This window comes from Rhipicephalus sanguineus, chromosome 11, assembly GCF_013339695.2.
Source record: "Rhipicephalus sanguineus isolate Rsan-2018 chromosome 11, BIME_Rsan_1.4, whole genome shotgun sequence".
In the NCBI taxonomy this organism is placed as follows: Eukaryota; Metazoa; Arthropoda; class Arachnida; order Ixodida; family Ixodidae; genus Rhipicephalus; species Rhipicephalus sanguineus.
Genome location: NC_051186.1, coordinates 70,715,608 through 70,739,656, shown reverse-complemented (window position 1 = coordinate 70,739,656; position 24,049 = coordinate 70,715,608). Strand labels below are relative to the sequence as shown.

Here is a 24,049-nt window from a genome sequence, read left to right as displayed (position 1 = left end):
ATGCAGGTGAGGCTGAAGGAGGTAACAGGACATACGTGGGTCTAAGTGGGTTAGTGCCAAGTGTTTCCATCATCACTCCTTCTGTCCTTACTCTACATCTTTAGCCCCAAATAGCACAAGTATTTGAGAGCTTCAAACTGGGTCACTGAGCCAAAGTTGAGTTCGTCAACCATTAGCCGAAGTTGAGTTCATCAACGTGTGCTCATCCTCTCTACTCCATTCATAAACATGCCTGGCACTCCATATATACTGAAGTCACTTTACCATCATTTCATACAGCACTTCACATGCTCTTTCATGTTTCTCTGTAGGTCTATGCAGGCGGAGATAAATGGATCAAGAAGCGAGACTGGGATGAACTGTTCCGTTCTCCTACGGACGTGAGGTTTTGCTCCATGGCTGCTTCTCTCTTTTGGACGACCAAAGAGCTGTCGGAGCACAGCGTCACCGGCACGGCTTCCAAGTTGCGCACGCCTGAAGGCACGTGGCCAGAAGCAAGGCCACCGCTCACGCCCGAGAAGCTTGACTCCTTGAAAGGTGTGATAATGCCTTTACTTGCCTTATTTACTGCAATCTGAGAGGTGTGTTTGCTATCCCTTCTAGTTTCATGGATGGGGCACCTGAAAAAAAAAATCCAAGTGACTGCGAGTGCTTCTTACTAATTTTTTTTAGAGCGAAGCTGTCTTAAGTCTACCCTAGTGGTTCTCAGCCATGGATGTTTCAGGGACTCCTTGTGGTCTGGTGGAAGTGATAAGGGACCCCTTGTAGGGAGACAAAAGGATGGGGAGTGGGGGGGTGATGAATAACACAACATGCAGCTTGAAATATGTAGGTGCCTTTTATTTCTCCCTGGCAGAGAATGGTCAAACTTAAGTGCCACGCCAGTTCGATCTCAACAGCTTGTCAATGAGTTGTTCGGTCTGCAGCCTGTTCGAGCCTGTTTCTATACTCCATCTCAGTAGTACTTTGCAGCACTGTGGAAGGGTTTGTTAGCCGATAGGAAAGACGAAAGCACCTCAAGACGTGTTCATTTGTGTCACGTCGTCGGCTCGGCGTCTATTTGGCATCGGCTCACCTGCTTTGTCGGCTGCCATGCAAAACCACTTCGGGAACGCCACCTCGCCATTTCTTTGATGTTGAGGAACCCACTTGTATAGGGAGCGTTCGCTGGTGTTTGTGAGTAACGCGGTTCTTTTGAGAGCAGCGTTCATACTGGCATTTTCGCCGAGTTATTTTTTGACCGCACCAAACACGTTTAGTGCTACTAACCTTGCTTCTTTCGGAAAATACTGGATCTTTGACCTATAGCGCTCTGGAAATTCAGTTGACGCACTTTCAGCGGCTATCACGTACCACTCTTAAGCGAAACAGCAAATTACTGGCACAGTAAACAATTTTTAGGCATTCAGGGCTTTTCGCATCGTCCATTAATCACCGCCACTCAGTGACTCTACTGGCGCTAATGTTGTGGCGCCATCGGCTCAGTTGAGATCAAACCACTTTTATGACTAGGCACCGTCCTAGCAGCATGAAAACAAACAATTTATCTAAATAACAGCCACAGAACATGTCTGATGCTTTGCCTTCAGCATTAAAGCCAACATTACCTGTCTCGAAAATGCACAAAGAAAAGCTCTAAGGCTTATTTATTCAAAACTTTCTCTGTATGACTCACCCACTGAACTAATGCAGGCTAACAGCATTCCATGCCTTGCACTAAGAAGGGAAAACCGCACGTTTAGAATTGCTTTACCTTCTTTGGAATCGGAAACTAGCAATTAACCCTTCACCCTATCTTTCATCTTCAACCTCAAGACATACTCGCCACCATCATCCTAAGTCAATGACACCATATTTTACGCGAACAGATTTATTCAAATTTTCTTTTTTCCCTCAAACTGTAACTGACTGGAATAATTGTTTGTTGCCTTCTTTGTGCGGTTTGCTATGTTTGTGATCTTTTTCTCCAAAGTCCTTAGACAGGTAAGAGAAATAATATAGTACTCATAAAATTGTATTTCACTTTATCTTTGACGGGAAGAAATACTGTGGCCAAGAATTGCATCGTTTTTGTCCTAGGTGTGCTCAAAGTTCAAAAATTGTGAAATTGGCGGAAAAATGTTTTCTGCAGCCAAAATTTATGTATATTTTTTTTAGATGAACAATTTTTTTTTTTCAAAATAACTTCTAAACCAGTGTTCTGGGTCTAATACATGCACCTACCGTAAACTTCATCAAAGTTGGGGATGGTGACCGGGACCTCGTGTTCGTTCTGATCTGGAAACGCCCGGCCAAAGAAAGCATGGGGTGTATTGATTGTACTTTTTAATTGAAACAGTGTAATTATGAGAAATAAAGGAAAATGAAAATGGATGCAGAACAACTTACTCCATAGAGCAGTGGTTCTCAGCCATGTATTTTGGAACCCCTTGTGGACCGGTGGAATAGATGAGGGACACCCTTGCAGTAAAAAAAAGGGAGGGGGGTTCACAACACAGCATGCTGCTTGAAGTATGTGGCTTTTATTTAAATGGGGTCTGGGTACCCCCGATGGAGTTTACGGAACCCCATTTAAGAACCACTGACGTAGAGGTTTAACTGCATTCTTCTTCGGAGTCCTTTAAGCTCCTCCATTTTAACCATCTCACTAGACATTGCTTCTCTGTTGTGTGGTGTTGAGATTGGCAGCTTCTTCTAGTTAGTGATAACATTAAATTGTAGTGATTGCCTGTTCCTTTGCCCCTTCTGTGCAGATCTCTTTCGTATCTATGTTGGCAAGGATCCACTCGCAGCGCGAAGACTCAGTGCCGTACGCCGACACCTATCAAACAGGATCTGCGAAACCCGCCGTGAGTCGTTTCTCTTAGTCAAACCCTGTGGATGTTAGAGGGCTCCCTCAGCGGGGCCCACCGCAAATGTCGGTAACATACGGTACCGTGTAAAATGCTATCCAGGTAGCATTTTATGGCAAGACCTTTTCAGACTGGTTCATAATTAGAAGAGCCAAAAGAAAGTACCGCATTTTCTCATGCATAACCCGTACCCTCAACAACGATCCACGAAAAATGTTCTAAAAGTGGCCCCCCCCATATAGCTGCGAAGCTAACTTTTTTGCATAGCTGTGAAGCTCTGCTGTGAAGTTGCCTTTGCTGACCAGAATTTGCGTTTTCTATGTTGATGTTAGCTCCAAGTTCCTAAAAAATTGTGTGGGTTATACGCGAGAAAATACGTGAATATTGCATTGCAAAGCTACCAGAAGGTGGGCTTCACTGCCAATGTTGATTCTCTCTGTTTGTCTCAGCTAGTGTCTACAATACAAAGAGAGAGAGGAAGTCTTTATCAGAAAAGCAGGTTTTTGCCGGCGCCTGTATACCGCTGGCATATACTCTGCATATCAGGGGTCTCAAACTTAGCTAGTGGGCCACAGTCATGAAATTTAGTCCTGGGACTGCTGGGACAGAAGGTTGGAGCGGGGGCTGGGGTTGAGCGAAATGTTATCTAACATTGCCGTTTGAAATGAGGCCTTTCCCCATATCTCATATATGGGTCATTTCTGAAGTGGATTTGGTGTCAGTGTTAGAGAAACATATCAATATTGAGCTCCAGAAGAACTAAAATCTAGGGGCCGATCTGGAAAACGACCGTTGTTGCCATGTGGAGTTCTTCTCGCGGTGAGCAACATGGCCTTTGGTGACCATGGGCCACTAGGAAGTCGTCTTTGGAGCTGAAAATATTCTATATAATCGGTTTTCTGACCGATTATGTGTCATGAGCAGACTTGTGCGAATAGTAAATTTTAGGTCCGAAGCGAATTCGAAGCGAATAGGGATTTGGTCGAAGCGAATTCGAATAGTTTATATCACATATTATAAAGAAAAATGAGCGTATTTGTCATGACCCAACTAACCAGCGCAATATTTTTAAAGTTAAAACAAGGCATATGCATATGTCATTCTTTGGTTCAAAGGGAAGTGGAAGCAACATTGAGTAGTAGCAGGATTTGACTTTCGGTAGAACGCAAGTGATAACCTGTAAAATATGTTATGTTTTAAAATTTACTATACTTATAGCGTATAAGCCGGTATAACAAGCTTTTAAACTTAAAAAATGATCAATCGATGTGAGGGTAATACAGTAAAACCTCATCTACTCTAACTCGGTTATTTCGAAATCCCGCATAATCAGAAGAATTTCTGCGGCCCCGTATTTTGCAGTGTACATTTGAGTGGATAATTTGAAGTGGCGGTCAGTACCAGCCCGGTTAATTCAAAAACTTTTGGTGCCATGTGCCGATTCCCGATCCCGACTTAGCTGCAAATCCGCAGAAACGATGGCCCTTAGGAGCCACACGGAAATGCAATGTAGCGATACTAATGGGCATAGGTCGGCAAAAAATGTGGAGTTCACTCAGACTCACTCACGAAACATATCTTACCCTTAGAGCTCTCTCGGACTCAGACTCACCAAACTTTTCCTCATCCGGACTCACTCGGACTCAGACTCACTATAATTTTTCTTTACCGGACTCACTCGGGCTCAGACTCGCCAAAATATAATTCACTCGAACTCACTCAGACTCAGACTCACGGCTCGATCTGAGTCTGAGTGAGTCGACTCATGAGTCCGTTAGCTTATAGTTAGCCTTTTTCTACCATAATGTCAATGCCCTTTAATGCCAATATCTCGCATAATCGGTGCGCTACTTAGCATCTTTTGATCTCGTACCTTCAAATACGAGTTATCTGAGTTTGCAGTTCAGTAAGGACCTTTTTATTTAAAGAGATGACTCACACGAGATATTTTTATCAGTAACTTCCCGTGAAAAAGTTTGCGGGGGGAGGTCAAGGCACTTCCTCCCCCCCCCCTTCTGAACTCACGCCTCTGATCAAAAAATATTGAGCTGACGTATGAACAGTAGCGCATTGAAGTATGTGGGACTATACGTGAGTGTAAACCTGAGCTGACATAAGGAATGCTGAAGTAGAGTAGATAGGACCATAGGTCGGCAAAAATGTGGAGCTCACTCAGGCTCACTCATGCAAGATATTTTGCCCTCAGTGCTCACTCGGACTCAGACTCACCAAAATTTTCTTCAACCGGATTCACTCAGACTCAGACTCACCAAAATTTTTCCCAACCGAACTCACTCGGACTCAGACTCACAAAAACTTCACTCACCCGGCCGGACTCACTCAGACTCAGACTCACGTCTCGATATGAGTCTGAGTGAGTCTGAGTGAGTCGACTCATGAGTGAGTTTGCCGACCTATGCTAATGGGTGACGAGTGAAGCATCTCAGACTCGCTGCTGCCAGCGCAAGAAAAACAAAACAAAAGGCGGTCTCATGGTCAGCTGAAATGTGCACCTGCAGAAAAGACATGCTTCACTGCAACACAGCAGTGACACGTGGGCAGCATGACGCAGGCTTCTCTCAACGTCAGCGCGTCATGATTTACCCATTCTTTCTGGGAAAATAGAGAAATTAATAAAGGGCGGTCTGACGGAATTCGTGATGTATGCGAACCTCCGATTGACGGTTGTTCCGGCAATTTGCGCACTTGCACTGCTGGCGGAGTACTTGCCTGCAACGCCTACTTTGAAAACTTCAATGATCATCTTTTCCACCCAGAACACATCGCGAATTCCGTCACACTGGTCATTATTAAATTATTTTTTTTAACAGAAAGAATGGGCGAACGGTCGCATCATGACGCGCTGACGCTGCGAGGAGCGGGTGACACGCTGCCCGCGTGTCACCACTGTGCTGCAGCGAAGCATGTCTTTTTTTTCCGCAGGCGCGCATTTCAATTGACCACGAGGCCGTTTTTTTCCCTCTTTTTCTTTTTTTTTCTTGCGCTGGCAGCAGCGAGGCCCGCCGTTTCTCCGGTTCAGCGGCAAAATTGGGGCCAGGTACTGCTGGAAAACATAACCTTTGTAGTCGCAGTCGCACACTAGCAGGCACAGCACATGACCACCTCTGATTACTTCCAGTAATTCAAAGTTCCTTGCATCCCGCTTTTTATATGTTTGGTTAATTCGAAAACCTGCTTAATTAGATCTTTCACAGTCCTAGTGACTTTGAATTAACGAGGTTTTACTGTATGTTCCTTTAACCTTGAAGTGGGGCTTCGCGGCAGTGCGGATTTCTCCTGGAAAGGTGTATTCACGGTATAGCACACCTCCGCTGCAGTGAAACCACCTTTACAGGGGGTTACGTGAGGTTTATATATGTCTATTCGTTCATCTCGAATACTTCCAAGTTTCCTAGAATTTAAATTCGTTTCGAAGCGAATTCGAATACTGTAATATTCGTTCGAATATTCGAAGTGCTCGAATATTCGCACAATCCTAGTGATGAGCGTTGCTTTTAAGATATTTTAACTTGGTTTTAAAGTAAGCGTTAGTGCTCATCTGAGTTTTCAGCTTTTTAAATGTCGTTCACTCATCAACATCTGAGTCTTAACTCGTAAGTAACTCCTCGTATGATGGGCTGACATTTACTGAATCAGATTCTGATTCGGCAGTCGAGCGGCGATTCGGAGGAATTGCTGCTAGACTCACCTGTGGCTGAGAAATCGGCACGCACTTCTGTAGTACAAGCAAACGGTGTGGGGGAGCGCACTGAAGAAAACTGTAGTTGTGAGCGTGTCCGGAAAGCAAAAACAAGTTCGAAACCTATAATAATCATTCGTCTTATCGCCAACGAGACTGAGGAGGTTTTAATGAGTCCCCGAAACAGGAAACGCAACCACAGCGGCATCGTTTGTGTCAGTCAATGCCTGCACGGAAACAGGCGTAATTGCTTACCGGAGAGCAATAAACGAGAGAGTAAAAAATCGGTCAGCTTTTGAAAGATTCTAAACAAGAAAGCGATCAGTGTTGCGGGCGCTACAAGCGGGAACTGGCCGATGGACGAAACCGAAACTAGCAGGCGCACCGCAGTAGTAAAGAATAAAAAAAAGCCGGAGAGACATTGGCGCAAGAAAAACAATTCCACGTATTCCCACAGTGTGGCAGCACATGCCAAGCTAGAGAAATGATCAAAAAAGGTGCGCGTTTTAAACATACAGGCAATGTACATATTTGACCCTCAAAGGGTTAAGCTATCAGTAACTTGTGCAAAACTCCACAGGTTGGTATTCGCCACAGGAATTGAGCAAGCCTTACTACCATGTACAGCAGGTGTGAGCGTTAAATGAAAACTCTGCTCGGCGACGTAGAGCACGTGAAACACGTGAGAAAGAGAGAGAGAAAGCAATAGAAACAAAGAGGAAAATAGAGAGAAATAAGGAATAAAGACATAAAAAGATAGAAAGAAACAGACACGAAAAAGAGATAGAAAAACTGAGTGCAAGACAGAAAGAGAGGAGTAAAGAGAAATGAAAAAAGAGAGAGGAAAAGAAAAGAAAAAAAGAAATAAAGATAGAGTGAGAAAGAGAAAGACATAGATAGAGAAAGAAAGAAATATAAAGAAACAGATACGACAGCAGAGCAAATGAGAAAGAAAGAAATAAAGAGAAACAAGAAAGGCCACCCAGCTCCGCTGTTCCTTCAGGCTTGGCACCACTAGTGCGAAACTGCCATAATCTTTTGACACACATCTAGGTTTAATTTCTGCTCGTGCATTTCAGGAAGCTATGCCGCACATCTGTCGCCTCCAGTGCGAGAGCATTGTGGTAGGGGAGCAAGGCACCGGGCGCAGCCAGATGACGAAACACCTTTAATGGCCAAGCTCCAGGCCCGACTCCTCATCGTTCCGCCGAGCGCGAGTGCGCCAAGCCCGAGTGTGCCCCAGGCTTCGTTCTTCTTGTTCTCCGTTTCCCTGGCCGCCACCTGCTCTCCCACACTATCCCGTCCCACTCGGAAGATGGGTGGGCACAGGATTGAGTTCAGCTGTGCACTTCTGGAAGCGATGGATTTCGTGTCCCACTAGCCTTGGCCTTCATGAGGCACATACCGCCAACTCACACATGTCGAGCACTCCATTGCGGACTCCACTGTGGCTACATCCTTGGCATCATCTTTGCCAGAGTGTCCCTCAGCCTCTCTCTGGTTGCTCGTGTCATCCTCTGCTGGCCGTTTCCGCTGTTCCCGGTCGCTATCATTGCCGTTGCACATGGCGGCCTTGACAGGGTTTGCTCGAGATTCGTGCCACGTCTGGCACCTTCCAGAAGCCCTGGGCGAATCCTGAGTCACCTGGAGGATGTAGTCGAAGCAGTGGCCCTTAGTGGCTTCAGTTGTTCCAGTCCCATCACTTTCAGTGTCCTCCTGCGCTTGCTTCTCGCTCGTCTCGCTGATAACCCACACGTCCTTGATGTGCCACTCTCCATTCTCATTTCGCTTCATGACGAAAATTTAGTTTAACAAATCATTGTCTTCATTGTCTTCTCCTTCGGCCAGCCCACTTCCGTCGACACGTCCGTCCTTCTCCTCACTGCCCGCCTCGTTCTCTTCCTCACCTCCATTCTTCTCGTTGTCCTCGTTCAGGTCACATTTCATATCTGCGGGGTTCCCACTGCTGACACCTTCCTCCTGCCTGTGCTCATCTTTATCCTCGGTGTCGCCGTCAGCTGCTTCTTTCCCGTTTTCATTTTCCTCATCTCAATCCTCCTTAATGACTTCCTCTTTGACATCCTGGGACTCCACGGCCTCTTTATCACTACTCCACGACTCCCCGACCCACCCTTCCCAGTGCCGAGACTCATTGGCCTCTTCATCACTGTCCTGACAGTCTCCGGCCTCGTCCTAAACTTGTGAATACACTTGACAAATAAGTGAAGGTATAAAAGGCAAAGCTACATGCACCCTGCAGGTACAACATGCAGTAAAAAGCACCATTGGTAATGGTGGATGCAGGGATGACAGAGGTGAAACATCAGATACCTGAAGCCACCGGCGTGCTTTAGCCAGTGCAACACAATCACAGGAAAAAGAAACATAAGTGAACATGTCAGTACTGAACTCATTATTTGAAAGCTTTAAATATATGCGCATTTCTAGTACCCTTCTTTCAATGCTAAGTGCACAGTTAATGGTGTTCTGTGTTTTTGCTTTCCAGGATCCATAGAAGGACGACCCAAGAGGGTAAAGAACTCTGGCAAAGCGTAAAGGCATGCAAGTGCTGATGTAATCAGTTGCCTCGAAGTCTGTTCACATCATTCCATGGAACCACTGCTTCTGGGTGTAATCAATGGCATTTTTAATGTACAGAAGCCATGATGGCCTTGCTGGAGAAACATATTGGAGAGTGCATTACAGTAAAAGCTCGTTAATTCGGATTTCTAGGGACCGGAAAAAATGTCCGAATTAACCGAATGTCCGAATTATCGAATGGTCGAAATAAACACAATAAATACAGTAGACTCTCAATAAACGAAAATCTCTTAAATGAAATTGCTGCTTAAATGAAACAACTGCCTCTAATATGATTGGTTTTGTGCTTGAATTCTGCACCCCTTTTCATCTCTCAGTAAACGAAACTCCTGTTAAATGAAACATATTTTCCTGGTCCCTTCAGCTTTCGTTTAACAGGAGTCTACTGTACACGAGTTTTTTCAACATACCTTTACTTAAAGTAATCGCGGATGCTTGTCCGTTTTCGAGCAGATATTCGCGCGGACACAATTTTTCTGAGCCCTTCAAGGTGCTCAGCAGCTCGCATGCTGTCTGCAGTGTCCGCAAAAATTTCACCCGTCATCCACGCTTTTCGGTTGGCACGGTAATCCACGGGAAGATTGTTGATGTTCTTAAAGCAGAGTGGCTTTTGAACCTTTCCGATAACGAGAAGCGGCAAGCGCTCTGTACCCGTCACGTTGGCGGCTAAAAGTACGGTTACTCGTTCCTTGCTTCTTTTGCCGCCGATACAAGGATCCCCTTTCATCACTCTTCATCACTTCTTGTCGGGAGAGCCCATTATTCGGTGCACGCAAAATTTCTACTTTGGTGGTGAAGTCCTTGGCCTCGTACTTACGCCACTTCGCCGGCGTTGCCATCGGCGGAGAGTGCGGTCACACGAGAAGTCGGCGCAAAAGCACCAGCAACGATCAAGCTAAAGGAGCCGTACTAAAACGTTCCTCGATAAATCGGCGATCAGCGATGCAGCACACCAACGGGAACAAAGCAACAAAACCCACACGCGAAAAAAAGGCGTTCGGCCAGTCTCAATCCAAGCCAAGTCGATAATTGATGTCCATGGCGATGCTGCGTTTGAGCTTGGCTTTTGTTCCGAATTGTTCTTTTTTCGTTTTCGAGCCTCGCCAGCGGCCCGAAAGTCGCCGAATTATCCGATTTGCGGTCAAATCTGTCCGAAATAACGAGCGACCAGTCCCATAGAGTGATGCGTATATTTACAGGGACCAGATGACGTGTCCGAATTAACCGATTTTCCGAATTAACGAGAGTCGAATTAACGAGCTTTTACTGTACATCAACAGCTCATTCATTCGTGTTTTACAGGGGTGCCTGCCAGTTTGAAATTGATGAAATTGTAATTAACAAAAATAATAAACAAAGGGCTGTATATGATGATTAGAGGTTTGGAGGCACCTTTGGAGCCATCACTTTTCACTTAAAAAGAATATTGTGATCGTTTTTCTGTTTGTTTTTCTTTCTCAAAAAGTGATTACGATCACTGCTTGAGCTATTTGGTAGTGCACCTGTTAAGTACCGTATATATACGTGTGCAATGCTGCAGGTTTTCTTTTTGAGATGTGAAGTGAAAATTCACTGTATATTTCTCTGTATATTCGCAGTCAATATGCAGAGAAAACAATACTTTTTTTATACATAGTTTTCATGTGACGTCACACCGTCGTCTGCTGGCGGTATCCGCCATGTTGGAGAACAGCGACAAAGGCGCGCGAGCATGCCCAAGCGTGCGCACGAGTGTTCATCGCTGTCTTCCTGCAGTCTGTCGGCTATCGAGTGATTGAATGATGGCGCCTGTCAGGCGGAAGGAATTCTGCCCGTCATATTTTGCCGAGCTGGTGGGTCCGACGCGTGCACGTTACGAAGCGAAGGTCAGCATGTGCGATGGAGTTGACCCCTACACGTTGTGCGCCGGTACTGACACGACGACGGACGTGGAGGTACTACCGGTTACGACGCATGCCGACATAGTGAACTATTTGGTGCTGTCGACGAACCACGTATCGCTCACCGAAATGAAAGCTTACAAGTCACTTGAGGCTCACAACTACTTCACCAGTGGCCGTGTGAGCGGCGTGACAGCAATGCGGCTACCCTCCAAGCGCGTCATCGTGTTGAGCGAGGTAAGGTTATGATTATTTCTAAAATATATTCGTAAAGCATTACCACTGTAATAACGTAATTAACACGGTACTCACTCGTACGAACTCATTCTTTGGCCGTTCATTACTGCACCGTGCGCTGCTTCAGTGCTCAAAGTTCTTCACGCCGCCGGCCGTTGCTTACGACGCAAAATACCGTGTTTTGTTATTCGTATGCCTATATACAGCTTTCTGAGACTCGTTAAGTGTAAGCGTAATATGTAGAGCCCACTGCGATAGCATTTCAGTGGTTTTTTCACTATGAAATCGACAGCTTTAGGGTGTTGAGCAACAAGGTGCTGGACATCGTTTTAAAATGAGCATATGTCCCTGTTTCGGTAGTCGTTTAATATACATGTGGGCTGTGTACATGTTTTAAGAAGCACGACAGATGTACGGTTGCATTCATTCTTCTAAGCTAGGATGAATCTTTTTTACTTCAGGTCGCCCACTCCCAGCGGCTGCGAGAAGCTCCACTCAAGCCTTGGGTGTTGGTCGACAGTGATGGGAGCATATGTACAGCGCATTGTACCTGCATGGCAGGTGCAGGTGAAGCATGTTCCCACATCGGCGCAACACTTTTCGCAATGGAGACAGCTGTGCGCATCAGGGAGTCGAGGACATGCACACAAAAGGCAAATGTTTGGCTCCCCGCACATCGCTCAGGCACAGAGTACAAGCGACTCAAAGAAATAGACTTTGCGTCTTCAAAGAGAAAGAAAACTCGCATGGATTCCATTCCCAAGATACCACTTGAGGAGCAGCAGCCAGCTGTTACGCAAGCATCAGCTTTGCCTCCTCCAACAGAGGAAGAACTTAAGTCATTTTATGCAAGCATCGATGACGGAGGTGCCCCACCAGCAATATTCATGGTCCTGCCAGAATACAGCGACAGATTTGTAGCCCCCAAAACCAACAAGCCTCCCAACCTACGACAGCTGTTGTGTAATGAAGCTAAGTCAGAGAACTTGCCAGAACTCCTCGAACGTGCCAAAAATGTACTTCCTGAACTGGCCATCACTGAAGAAATGGTGCATCATGTGGAAGCGGTGACGAGGCAGCAATTCAGGTGTCCAGCATGGTTTAAATATCGTGCTGGACGGATTACAGCTTCTGTGATGAAGAGCGTATGTAAAACAAGCATAACTCAGCCTTCAGTGAGCTTGCTGAAAAGGATATGTTATCCCGAACTACATCAATTTAGTACAGCAGCCACATTGTGGGGTATTGATCACGAATCAGATGCTATTGCACAATATGCAGATAAAATGAATAGTAGCCACACCAATTTTTCTCACAACAAGACTGGTGTTTTCTTGAGCTCCGAATTCCCATACTTAGCAGCCAGTCCCGACAGTTCGGTAATGTGCACATGTTGTGGGAGGGGACTCGTTGAAGTTAAATGTCCCCATTCAGCAGCTAATACCACGGTAGAACAAGCAGCCTTAAACAATGACGACTTTTGCCTAGAGGTAGTGAATGGGAAGTTGCAGTTGAAGCATAGCCATAGCTACTTTTTTCAAGTTCAAACACAGTTGGCGGTGTGCAATCTTCCATACTGCGATTTTGTTGTGTGGACCCCACAGAGTATGTATGTTGAAAGAATACTGCGGGACAAGGTGTTTTTTGAGACCATCAATGTAACAGCATCAGACTTCTTTAGTAAGGCAGTCTTGCCTGAGCTATTTGCAGAATATTTTACGAAAAAGAAGAGCGCAAATTCTTCAGCTAGTGCAGACACTTTTTGCTACTGTCAAGGACCAGAGCAAGGAAAAATGCTTGCCTGCGATGGCAACAACTGTAAGTATGGCTGGTTTCACTATAGCTGTATTGGAATAAGGCGGGCACCCAAGCAAAAGCAGTGGTTTTGTCGGGATTGTACCAGATCAGACAGCAGTCAACAGGTCTTACTGCCCAAATAAGATATGGACCGTGCTGTAATGTGGCACTGTGCATTAATTTCACAACTTGATGGTCTTTAACTTGCCCCACTAAGCATGGTAACAACTGCTGTATTATACCATGTTTGTTTGTTTTTTTGCGGCACGGTTGTTTCTCTTTTGCATAGCAGTAATCTCATGCGCTTGTGTAAATTGGGTGCTTTAGTCATTGCTGTATAATCTTTCATTTAAAGAATTTTTTTATGTGTGTGTATTCCTTTTAAATCATGGGCATCCCGAGATGTTATTAGGTATCAGCCTTCATGCACATTGAGTTGTCGTGATTTCGTTCTAGTCATTAGAACTTTCCATTTGTGCTTTAAGTGATTTTACGCCATTCATCAAAGAATACGCCTTCTTATCATGTTTCAATTCTGAGGCCTTATTGCCCAAATAAGATATGGACCGTGCTGTAACATGGCACTGTGCATTAATTTCACAACTTGATGGTCTTTAACTTGCCCCACTAAGCATGGTAACAACTGCTGTATTATACCATGTTTGTTTGTTTTTTTGCGGCACGGTTGTTTCTCTTTTGCATAGCAATAATCTCATGCGCTTGTGTAAATTGGGTGCTTTAGTCATTGCTGTATAATCTTTCATTTAAAGAAATTTTTTATTTGTGTGTATTCCTTTTAAATCATGTGCATCCCGAGATGTTATTAGGTATCAGCCTTCATGCACATTGAGTTGTTGTGATTTCGTTCTAGTCATTAGAACTTTCCATTTGTGCTTTAAGTGATTTTACGCCATTCATCAAAGAATACGCCTTCTTATCATGTTTCTATTCTGAGGCCTTATTGCCCAAATAAGATATGGACCGTGCTGTAACATGGTACTGTGCATTAATTTCACAACTTGATGGTCTTTAACTTGCCCCACTAAGCATGGTAACAAGTGCTGTATTATACCATGTTTGTTTTTTTGTGGCACGGTTGTTTCTCTTTTGCATAGCAATAATCTCATGCGCTTGTGTAAATTGGGTGCTTTAGTCATTGCTGTATAATCTTTCATTTAAAGAAATTTTTTATTTGTGTGTATTCCTTTTAAATCATGTGCATCCCGAGATGTTATTAGGTATCAGCCTTCATGCACATTGAGTTGTTGTGATTTCGTTCTAGTCATTAGAACTTTCCATTTGTGCTTTAAGCGATTTTACGCCATTCATCAAAGAATACGCCTTCTTATCATGTTTCAATTCTGAGGCCTTATTGCCCAAATAAGATATAGACCGTGCTGTAACATGGCACTGTGCATTAATTTTCACAACTTAATGGTCTTTACCTTGCCCCACTAAGTACGGTACACAGGCTTTTTGAATGTTATCCTCATCTAATGTGGCCAAGGCTAGCCAGGATTCGATTCCATGCCATTGAGCTTAGCAATGTAACAGCATGATGCCACAACTGCAGGCGAATTTTATGAAATAACGTACACGGCCCACTACTGTAATAGATTTATTTAGCTCAGTCTATGAACAAATGTGTCCATATTTGTCTTGCTGCATCACACTGTGTAAATAAAACACTTTGACATGCAGTTTATGAACATGTGACGGATGCTTCACAATGAACACATTTGCCTGCTTCCGAGGCATATTCTGGCAACAGCATACCTATCTCTAGCTGCTGTAATGTGACTTTGACCCATTTAATTACTGTGGTTGTCATTATTTTGCAGCCGCACCTGAACATTGGTCTGTATTGTTGACACAGAGGAAGCAGACATTCACAAATCACGACTGCAATATCAACATTACAGTAAAGAACATATTAATATAGACACCCAAAATGCAAGCACACCTTACTATTTCGGTACACTCTTATCGCAATCTTAGACTAATATTTTTAGCAGCAAGGCCTTATCAAAACTAACAACTAAATTGCAATCACTGTGTATTACCATTATATGCAGACGCAAGTGAAAAAAAGTCTTGTTTATATGCAAGGGCACATAAAAGCACAATATATACATAAATCAACTGGACTACATTCAAGACAAAGAAAAGCTCGAAAGGCAAGAACACTGAAATAAACTTAAAAGACAATGTGTAAATCCACAAAGCAAAAGGGCAGAGATCACAGGTTTCAGTCAGTGTGCAAAATATTTCACTCTCCATTCTACTCAGTCTCCAGAGGAGAAAAAGAAAAGTGTATTTAGCATACATGCTAGACCATGAAACAACACAATATATGTAGACATCAAACGGGCTATCTCAACTTTCAAAAAAGAAACTCTGGATAGAAGGCAAGAATATTGAAATAAACTTAAGAAAAATTCTGCCGAAACATGTCGTCTGCATGGCTAATTGTTGCTCAACTGCAAAGTTCTACTTTTGGAGAAACCTTGAGTTTCCTTTTTGGCAATTTACATGCAGCACAATTTCTATTCATCCATTAATGATTTCCTTCATGTAGATTGCTGCAGAATTTTGTTCAATCTTATTCCGTGATGACAAGTCTGATCAATCACTAATTGGAACAGGAAAGCGTTTCTGCAGGTTCGTTCTCATTTCCTGGGACTACAGATGGGCAGATGTTACAAAAAGCACAACAAACTGTGACTATTTTGTCCAGCGGCGGGACGGGATCATCCTGCCTACATGCAATAAAATTAATTGGCTGTACAGCCTTCATGATGATGTATTTGTTTCGCACAAGGCCAATTACCCGCTCAACATGGATGCGTACACTAGCAAGCTTTCTAGTGTTATGAATCTCCAGAGCTGTGAGCTGATTTCTACCTTTTGTGAAGGCAGGTACATGCAAACGTGCACAGTAGAGACCAAGTGTGTCTGCAATGTCAAATCCACGATCTGCCAACACAACATCACCCTGCGTCAACAAGTCAAGTATACCACAGTTCTCTGTAATGTGCTTGTCACTGCATCTGCCACCCCACCCCTCCGAAATATAGGTTATAAAACCCTGAGGACTGATTCCTATCAAATATTTGGCTGTGTTGCTGCTCTTATACTGAGACCAAGTCTCACCACGTGGCTCTAGGGAAGAAGGCCGCTCAATTTTGATCTCGAAGCAATCTATAATCACCGCAACTTTAGTGCCGAACGAGTCTACGAAAGCTTGCGGCATGGTCTTTTGAATAAAATGCCTGGACGGCCAAAAAATGTGCGATTTCAACCTCCAGAAGGCAGCATTTAGCCACTTCTCAAAAATTCGGCTCACTGTAGAATCGGATACGCCAAACCTGTAACCTAGGTCTTGCAGTGGAAAATTGCACTTTAGTTTCATCAGGAACACAATGAACTCCTGAAATTTGCAGAGGCCATTTTGCTGCGTGTGTTTCACAACAGTCTCTACAATCTGAAAGATGGCAAGGAGCCTAGCAAAAGTAGGCAAGCCTGTGTAAAACACAACTTTGCCGGGGTCACCTCGAAGTGAAGCCTCTGTCACTTCAAGTTTCATTTTTTGCTTCTTGACTTCCTGCAGCTCGAACGCAAGCCTCTTGCCGTCCTCCTCCAAGGTGTTCATGTACGCCATGGTTACATCTGTTTGCACAGCAGCATCTGCAAAAACAATTTGGGGGCATCAAATACAGTTAAAAGTAGTGCTGCTTTTTACTGGATCCAAGAGGTATCTGTGAGTAAACAGACCTGTAACTGAAGTGGTCTCGTTGGAACATTCAGCAGGCGTCTCTTCACTGAAGTGATCGCCTGCATCGACCATTTCAGGCGAAGGATGGTCAACCTCTGCCGGCTGAATGTTAGCTGCGTTCGCTGCTGGGGCCACCTTTTTTTTTGCCAGCCGATTTTTGGCGCGCTTGTACCGAGAAGTAGAGTTAACACCCGGTGCTGTGCGGTTGCTGTATCCCAAGTGTTGGCTCGGCACCCAATCCGGGTTTGTGTTGTCCATTAGACTCGCTGGCTGTCCTGCAAATTACAAAACATCAACAGTGAAAACCTGGCGCGCTGTTGCATGTGAAATTGCGACTTCAGCGCGAAAACTGTCTCGTTACAAGCTGTTACGAACAGCGCAAAATTACACAAGGCACTCGCGATCAGTAGCCCGATGTGAACGGCAGTTTCAATGCACGGTACAAACAACACGCATCGAGCACGTTAAACTCAGCAGTTTGGTGCAGACAGTGACATTTTAACTCGATTGCAGTACGCGGATCGCAGTCGAAGGTGCCCGTTAAGCCGCAGAAGATCCGGAACGGGCTCGAACGCGACCCGGAGAGCTCCTGCGAGGTTTAAACCGCTGCACACACAGCGACGGCTGTGTTGCAGGCGATTGTAAGCGGTGGCGTTAATTTTTTAAAGTGTTCGCTTCATCCTGTTTTGCTTACCTGAGATGAAATGCCGACCGCATACACGGAGGTAATCCAGGTTCTTGAGGCCCTTTCTGTTGATGCGAGCGAGCCAGAGACGCCGACGCTCCTCCGACAACACTTTCGTGCGGTCGCATTGCCGAGTTATCACTTTCGGCAATCGGTAGAGCCCGGTTCCTGGCTCCAGGTCCGTTTTCTGTGCGGCAGACGTGCTTCTCGCACTACAGCCAGTCATCGCACACATCGGCATTGCGACGCCGCACTGTTACTGAACCCGCACAACGCGAAAATATCGGACCTGCACACGCACCAAACGATAACACCGCGCTAGCAGTTCACCATCATGGCGGCCACCTATCCCACAAGCCCCAGTTGTGACGTCCGTGAAAACTATGTATTGAAATATTTTCTGTGGTACTTGCTTTTATTGATCTACAGTACTTGCTTGCACTGGGAGAAGAAAAATCAAACTTTTTGTCACTCTGACGGTGGTTGCAAGCATGTTGTTCCTCGTACTTCCAACCCCTCCAGAAATTTTTCAATTTTGTATGTCTGTATATACACGCACACATAAAAAGGCATGCGCGAGGCTGCATAAAGGGTGGTTGGACCCCCCCCCCCCCCCCTTTTCCCAAAATATGTCTGGCTATGCCCCTGAACTTTTGGCTTGAATATGTCAATCTGAAACCTGTGTTACATTCACATTAGAATGTTTGCACGCACTCCAGTTATTACCTTCATGTTTGTCAAACGTGACTCGTACCTATTACTCTCACAATCAACTCCAACATCTTTGCCAGTATTTTTGTAGTATCATGCGTTGAGATGTGGTTTGCAAATGGGACAAAGGATCCACTGAGATCACATCATGATACAACAGAACAATAAATCAACTTCCTACAAAAACCGACTGGTGTGTGTGTTTGTGTCAGTTAGTCATGTCCAGCAACGTGATTTTCAACATCCTTGCAAATACTAAAGTGCAATTTCAACCTATCAATTTGCCAGTAGGATATATTGGTTTGCAGTTGGTGACCCATATTAATGATGAAGCGCAATATACAATAACAAGGCAGCACAGTGCAAGCGCTTCTGTCAAATCTGAATTTTTATTGAAGGTATGTCGCTTCAGCAAGGCAACACACGTGTGTGCCCAGGAGTTTCTGAAACCAGCAATACAAGAGGTATATAACAAAAATAGGTAGCAAGCAAGCACAAGCGCTTGTTATGAACCATCACAATCGGGTAGCACTTGCACAGCTCAACAGCACACAGGCGTGCAAAAGGCATATACACGTGAATGACGATTCAGGTTAGCTATGGCAACACGTGTTACATGCTTCTTTGCTTAAAAGGGCCACAAAAGAAGCCATGCGAATCCACATATTGGGTCCACAATTTTGCTACTGCCACTGTTTCCAAGATTGCGCGTTCCAGTTCTGTCCTTCCGTGGCTGACAGCCTCTGCACTATTCAACCATGGATAGCAATAACGACTTTTGCGGTGCACGATAGCTTTTCCAAAGTACAATACCAACCTTGATATAAGTTTACCTTCTCTGTACGTCTAGTGCTTATTATAATGTTTATACTCTTTCTTCATACAATATCACTTCTTCGGATTGTTAATGCTCAGTATTTGTAATACTTTAGGCGTTTCTATGTGTATAAATTTGTCTGTACGTATGTGTATTGTTTTTCTTTGTGGTTTAAAGGGACACTAAAGGCAAATAATAATTTATTTCAGAGTGAAAGCTCAATGTATGACAACTTCTAAAATGGCAATATTATCAACAGCAGTGCCCTACTTACCGAGAAATTAAGCTATATGTATCACATGATGAGCGCCACGAGTGGGACATTTTCGAAGTGATCCCGATGGCGTATGAGAGTGTGCCTACAATAAATCACTAGTACTCAAACTAGCAGCAAAAAAAAAAGAACCTTCCGTGCATCAAAAGACGTAATAAAATGCTGTTTGTTCATTTCCGTTTGATTCATGGAAAAAAGAACCTCTGTGGCGTTGCCATGGGGAACAGCGCGCGTGGTTCAAAGGTTCCGTTTTCGCCGAACTGCGCTTCGCCCGGCGCCCTGCTTCGCTCACGCGGTCGTGTCTCAGTGGTAGTTTCGGGATCGCGTACTGCCGCGTGTGTTTTGCGCGCTCGTGAAAGTCGCTCTGACAGAAAGTTCGGCAAAATGCCGCATGCAACGACGCCGGCACTACGAGCCCTCAGCAGCATACTGCGTTTACCGGTGCTCAAGTTGCTGAATTGGAGCCCAGCATCGTGAGCCAATGTCTCGTTGTCAAGTTCTCCGTCCACATCCATTACGGCGATTGCGGCAAGCTTCGATGGCTTCGATGGCCATTGTTGCTGCTGTGGGTCCCGCTACTTTCGCTCTGCTGCTACTAGTGTCGGCGGCCGCGCAGTAAAGGCGGCAACGTTGGGCACGGCAGCAGTGACATATGAAAGTCTGATTTTAAGGCGGGTGATTTGAAGTGCGCTAACGCGATGTGAACCACTAAAACATGATTTTATTTCAAAATAAGCACTTCCTTAGCATAAAAGTAGCACTACGAGGTTTCTGGACCGCTATTTCAACAATCAACGTCGACTTAATATTTGCCTTTAGTGTCCCTTTAAGACATCACTTCATTTCTGCCATTGTTTATTCTTATATGTATATGGTTTGTTATATCTTAACAAAACACGTTGCGGGGCTAGTTGGTGATACATTATTATTTAAAAATTGTAGCGCTATATTAGACGAGGACAAGAAGAAAGGTACAGTCGCGATCATAAGTTTGGAGACCACGCGATCGCGTGGCAGTGTGCATGCATGCGCCATCTAACAGCTCGTTGCCTGCAGTCGAGAGTCCCGCAGTGCGCATGCGCGGCCATTCTATCTCGCCGGCCTGCTTGCTCGCTTGCTGCACGCCGGCGCGCGGGCCGATTATCAAAATTAGCGATCGGTTCCACCAGTAAAGCTGACGGCACAGCAGCCACGGCCCAAACTCTGCCCTTTCGCGATAACTGGCAGTGTCTCCTAGCAACAGGAGTTGAGACGTCTGCCGAGAAGGCAACATTTCGCGACGCTTGTAAAAGCGAGTACTTTATATTTGTTATACACGCGCCCTCCGAGACCTCCTTAACACATTGCAGATCTGGCGCTGTGGTAGGCCCTCGAGAAATAACTACTATTCGCTTTCTTTCCTCGACCGGCACTCGTGGCGGCATTCTTGCAGGAGGCTAACCGGCAAGACGTGAAATCCACTGAATACCTTTAGCTCTTGGAGACTTTTCAAAGAGCGTGTTTGTTCGCCACTATAGTTCGCCAAATTTTATTGGTAGAGTTGTGCATGCACAACTCTTGCAATAAAATTTACAAGACTTTTTGTTCACTTCAAGGTCTCATTGCATTTGGCCTCTCATTTCGTCAGCTACTGGGAATTCTTGGAAATTTAGTTTTATTTTTAAGTAGAAGAGGAAAAACATTTTAAGTAGAGGAAGAATATTGCCTTGGTTGAGCACGGTTAAACCAAGTTTGTCAAGCAACAGCTCAGTTTTGCTTGCTTTGGAAAAGGACAAGAACACTGGGTTATGTAGATGTTAGTTTGTTTTATGTCTTGATTTAACCGTTTCAGATGCCACCTATGAAGAACTGCCTGCAAATGTGTCAAATGGATACAACGATATTTCAAGGCACTCAGTAGTGTATTGGAACAAAAATAATGTCATAATATGTTAATTTATGTGTGTTATAGTAACTAATCCTAATTGAGTTGTAATTAGATATCTGTTTATCCTTAAGTAATTGATGCTCTGTTTAGGCATAAATAGAATGAAATCTCAGACTAGAAATATAGTGCAAGTTCATTTTTGGTTATGTCCATCTTGCGAAAAAAAATTTTACTTTTCACATTGCTAGCAGGAAGCGGAACGTCAAACGACTCGTTGAACGTAGTAGTGCCTTCAGCGAAGTGATCATATGCAACAGTACACTGCAAAATGAAGTTAAGTGAAGACAAATTTATTATGTAGGAGGTTCAATTCATCTAAAGTACGATATATATCACTCTTTCTTAGCCCCTAGTTGATACAAATAGCAAAAACAAGTGGCGTACACAATTGTGTGCATAGTGTGTCAGAGGGTTTAGCAAGGGCAATGAGAGGTCTACATACTTCGACTACACACCGCAACAAAGGAGCCAGTATATTGCACCACAAGACAACACAGATGCTGCTAGGTGTTCTCGGTGCGAACAAGCAGTGAACTTGAATGCAGCCAGCAGCTCTGGCGGTGGGGGCACAAAAGACTCACCTTGAGCTACTGTTCGTTTTTGCAAACATGCTGCACTAGTGTTCACTGAAGGTTTCTTTTCAAGTGTTGACCTTGGCTGAGCGTGAAGGTCAAAGTCATGCATGCAGGCATTTCTTTTTTTTTGGAATTTGTAACGAGAGGACCGCTCTAAAAGGTCATTGTCTTCCCCAGAATGTTTTGATGATTTAGCCCTCCTTGTTACAAGGAGTCCTCTGAAAACCTTGTTATACAAGTATAAACAGTTCTGTAATGTGCTCATGAAAGCTTTTTCTCTAGCAGCAAGAATACCTGCAGCACTGCAGCAATTCTATACATTGGAAACGAGTGCAAGATGTCTCTCAGTGAGGCTGTAGTGATTGCTTTGAAACGTGTAGTGTGCATTGTGAGTTTGTATGGATTCATGAATACTTGATATGAAAGTAATTTATATCCATTTTAATTCCTTATGAATAAGAAAAAAATTCATCCAATACAAGTATTACTGCGCATTACATGGAGGCGTTGGCTATTGTGTTTAATGCACTTGCCAACCAGCAAAAGTGTACTCCAAGATTACTTTCACACGAGCATGCTTATTGGGAAAGCGGGAATGTGTCTGCCATGCTGCAAGCATATATGGCATACATCTGCTTTCAGGACAGCCAGGTCTTTCCAAAACGAAACCACATGACGTGCTTTGGCCGCCGTATTATTTTCCTTCGATTTTATTGGTTGCTCATCATCTGTTCACACAAGTGACCAGTAACGGCGTTAACGAAAGCGTTAGCTGTCAGCAGATGCCGAGATACCGAGACGAATGTAAATTTATGAAATGTTCTACTGGATTAAAAGTCAGCTGCATGCCTCCACCGCAAAGCACCAATGTAATCAGAATCTTCAGTACTGGAGCCGACATCTCTTTCTCAACTGGTCCTTTCTCTGCACTCATAATAATCAATCAATGATAAAATAATAATAATAATAAAAGGTACCAGCGTTCATAGATTAAGCATTACATGCGTGGGATGCATATAGTGAGGTAATGGTGGAAGATAAAAAGTATATGAAATGAAAATAATCATTCATTACAGTTAGTTCAGTCATTCAATCAATCAATTACTAAGTATGGCTCAAGGTGTGCATACTCTGTTGCCTTTGCCAACGTCCGTACACATAAATTTGGCCGCATGAAATTGCCATTATGGCACTTTTACAAACTCACTTCCGAGGTAACCCAGGCGTAGACAAAAACTAAGTGATGAAAGAAGTCTCCGTACAGTGTTTGCATATTTGGCGCTGCCCTTTTACATCTGTAATGCAGATGCTGGTACTTGTTTTGGACTAGTGTACTCACTGGGTTTGTCCACCACAATACACCAGCTCCCAGTGCCTGCAAAGCAATATTCTGCAGGGTGCAGTATGACTCTTAGAGATTATTGTTAAGGCACAGAAGCCACTGAAGTTCCAAATTAGAATAGCTGTTTGCTGCTACTATTTCTTAACTTGTTGCTCAACTAGCATGTGTTGCCGTGCCCTTATTTTCATTGTGGTTTTCGATGTTACTTGTCAAAGAAGGTTAGCAGAACTTGAAAAGAAATGGTAACGGTAAAAAGTGGTTGCAGAACTTTTTTAGGTTCTGCAAGGCAGAGTTAGATGGAGTGACGAAGTTAAGTAGTTTGCAGGAGATAAAATGGTATCAGCTCGCACAGGATAGAATAAACTGGAGATAATTGGGAGAGACCTTTGTCCTGCAATGGACTAAAACAAGCTGAGAATGACTGTGGTTATGATGGAGAGATAAAAATCATCCTTGGTATTATTTGGCATTGAATTTGCTGTTGAATTTCTCCAGCTGATAGACTCGTTGAATAAGACCTGGTCCTGGGCCACGGAGCAAGAAATATTTAGGAGTTTAAACTACGCTATTTGCGGTGACCATGCAGGTAGTGTCGCGCCCTCGTAGCCGTGTCATGCTAGCGGCATGTGGCGGCCAACAGGGAAATTGCTGCCATTTCGGTTGTATAGGGAACAACTTTCGGTTGCCAAGAAGCGGTCCGGAAGTCGCCGAGCAAAGGACATAATGTCGCTAGAAGCTAGTGATGTAATAGTAAACAAACAGGCAAATCTGGCTACCTTGGCGACAGATGCGCACACTCTGCAATTTCACATGCGTGCGCGCGCGCAATTCAAAAAGCGCGCGCGTTTTCCCCTCTTCCCGTTCCTCCTTATCAGT

The 24,049-nt window shown here is 44.3% G+C and overlaps 2 protein-coding genes across 2 annotated transcripts; both read left to right on the top strand.

The window, feature by feature from the left end:
- Window positions 1–9,275, top strand: LOC125756410 (uncharacterized). The gene is made up of 4 exons (XM_049411172.1): window positions 1–6; window positions 312–537; window positions 2,754–2,849; window positions 9,059–9,275. Exons 1-4 carry the CDS (start codon window positions 1–3, stop codon window positions 9,106–9,108), a joined length of 378 nt encoding a protein of 125 aa, XP_049267129.1. The 3' UTR covers window positions 9,109–9,275.
- A 1,658-nt stretch (window positions 9,276–10,933) lies between these two features.
- LOC125756409 (uncharacterized) lies at window positions 10,934–14,918 on the top strand. Its single transcript, XM_049411171.1, has 3 exons — window positions 10,934–11,270; window positions 11,732–12,357; window positions 14,909–14,918. Exons 1-3 carry the CDS (start codon window positions 10,935–10,937, stop codon window positions 14,916–14,918), a joined length of 972 nt encoding a protein of 323 aa, XP_049267128.1. The 5' UTR covers window position 10,934.
- The last annotated feature ends 9,131 nt before the right edge of the window (window positions 14,919–24,049 follow it).

Coding starts and splice junctions, on each gene's coding strand:
- LOC125756410 (XM_049411172.1), top strand. Junction 538..2,753: donor GAAGCTTGACTCCTTGAAAG/GTGTGATAATGC, acceptor CCTTCTGTGCAG/ATCTCTTTCGTATCTATGTT. Junction 2,850..9,058: donor CAGGATCTGCGAAACCCGCC/GTGAGTCGTTTC, acceptor TTTGCTTTCCAG/GATCCATAGAAGGACGACCC.
- LOC125756409 (XM_049411171.1), top strand. CDS start 10,935: ATGGCGCCTGTCAGGCGGAAGGAATTCTGCCCGTCATATTTTGCCGAG. Junction 11,271..11,731: donor GCGTCATCGTGTTGAGCGAG/GTAAGGTTATGA, acceptor TTTTTACTTCAG/GTCGCCCACTCCCAGCGGCT.